A 1,853-nucleotide genomic window follows, 5' to 3' on the forward strand; every position below is an offset into this window, starting at 1 on the left:
GTCACTAATCTGTCGTCTCTGTCCTCAGAGGACGTCACTCCCATCCCGTCAGACTCCACCAGGAGGAAGGGCGGTCGTCGTGGTCGCCGTCTGTAAACAGCTGGAACCTTTCACAATAAAAGCTCAAATAAAGTCTGGCTCACTCTCTGGTGTTCAGCTTCAACTTTATTCATGCAGAAAATAAAAACAAATAAAGGCAACATTAAAGCTTAAGGTCAAAGGTCACTCCTGGCTCGCTGCTCCCTCCTCGTCCACAGAGGGGGCGGAGTCTCCATCATAGATGATGTCCTCAGAGGGGGCGGGGTCTCCGTCATTGATGATGTCCTCAGAGGGGGCGGAGTCTCCATCATAGATGATGTCCTCAGAGGGGGCGGAGTCTCCATCATAGATGATGTCCTCAGAGGGGGCGGAGTCTCTGTCATTGATGATGTCCTCAGAGGGGGCGGAGTCTCCATCATGGATGATGTCCTCAGAGGGGGCGGAGTCTCCATCATAGATGACGTCCTCAGAGGGGGCGGAGTCTCCGTCATAGATGATGTCCTCAGGGTTTGGAGCTGGAGGACAGAAGTCCTCATCAGGAAGGATCTTCTGAAAGATGGCCTCTGCCTGGAGACGAGAAGGGGGAGGAGCTTACAGCTGCAGGGCTCTGGAGGAGGGGTTTCTGAGGACTCACCTGTCTGATGGAGCGTTCATGGCTCAGACTAACATCTGGACCAGAACACATGAAGACGTTACAGGGCAGCTGGTGACCGCTGTCCTCCAGCGCCGAGCCGTCGGCCATGTTGAAGTACAAGCACCAGAGGACGAATGGACGTCCGTCTGAGGACAGACGAGACAGAAACACAGCTGTGTGAAGAAAGAGGCGTGGCCTAACGCCAAGTTCAACCCTCCAATCAGAAACTAAACCATCCTTACAACTCAAAGATGAGTGTGTGTGTGACTGACCACGCTCTTCAGACTCTGCTGTGTGAAACATCCTGGTTACCACCGGCGACAGGTCCTGGTGGGCGGAGTTAACTGACKGACAGGTGAGGTGAACCAGGTCTGAAAACAAAGGTCATGTTGAGGAACGTTACAGGAAGTGTGTTTGACCACTTCCTGTTTACTGATCTGATGCTAACATGGAGCTGTTGAACACATATATAAAGGCTAGATGAGTCAGTCTGCAGTGTCCTCACAGGGCGGCCATCTTGGGACAGTCAGCAACACAAACTAGCTGTGATTTACACAAAATATATGTTTAGTTAGGGCTAATTAAGGCTAATATTAGCATGTCAAATATAAAATATATAAAACAGTATTCTTTCATATTAAATACCACTGTTAGTACTATTTAGTACTATTTTTTTATAGACTTGTGTATAATTTTGATGTATATTTTTATTTGTAAATACCTAAATGTATTCTGTGTATATATTAATATTACTTTACCTATTAAAATAACATAATTATTATATAATTGTTTGTTCCTTAATTTCATTAAAAACATAAATTCAATTTAATTAAAATACAAATAAATGAAAGGAATCAGAAGAAGACAAAATTTTATATCTTTTATCTCAAATAAATTAATTATAAGAACATCTATTATAATAAGTTATTTTATAACAACATGTCTCACCTTAACATTAAATAATCTGTTTGACCAGGTTATGTTTATTTAAATAATAAATACACCAAACACACTGTGGGCCTGCTTCCTGTGCCAAGATGGCCGCCTTACGGATTACTTATCTAGTCTTTATATATCTATAGATATGACTTATCTAGTCTTTATATATATCTATAGGGATGATTATCTAGTCTTTATATATCTATAGGTATGACTTATCTAGTCTTTATATATCTATAGG

At 42.5% G+C, this 1,853-nt stretch overlaps 1 protein-coding gene across 1 annotated transcript; it reads right to left on the reverse strand.

Annotated features, from left to right (window-relative positions):
* Positions 1 to 147: 147 nt before the first annotated feature.
* On the reverse strand, positions 148 to 1,044 carry LOC106512072 (rab proteins geranylgeranyltransferase component A 1; the record flags this gene model as incomplete). The annotated part of the gene is given in 3 exon segments (XM_014000767.1): positions 148 to 606; positions 674 to 819; positions 946 to 1,044. Coding segments are annotated over 3 exon segments (629 nt in total), but the record flags the coding sequence as incomplete, so codon positions are not given.
* Positions 1,045 to 1,853: the final 809 nt, after the last annotated feature.

Source organism: Austrofundulus limnaeus, unplaced genomic scaffold (assembly GCF_001266775.1).
Source record: "Austrofundulus limnaeus strain Quisiro unplaced genomic scaffold, Austrofundulus_limnaeus-1.0 Scaffold4111, whole genome shotgun sequence".
Lineage (NCBI taxonomy): Eukaryota > Metazoa > Chordata > Actinopteri > Cyprinodontiformes > Rivulidae > Austrofundulus > Austrofundulus limnaeus.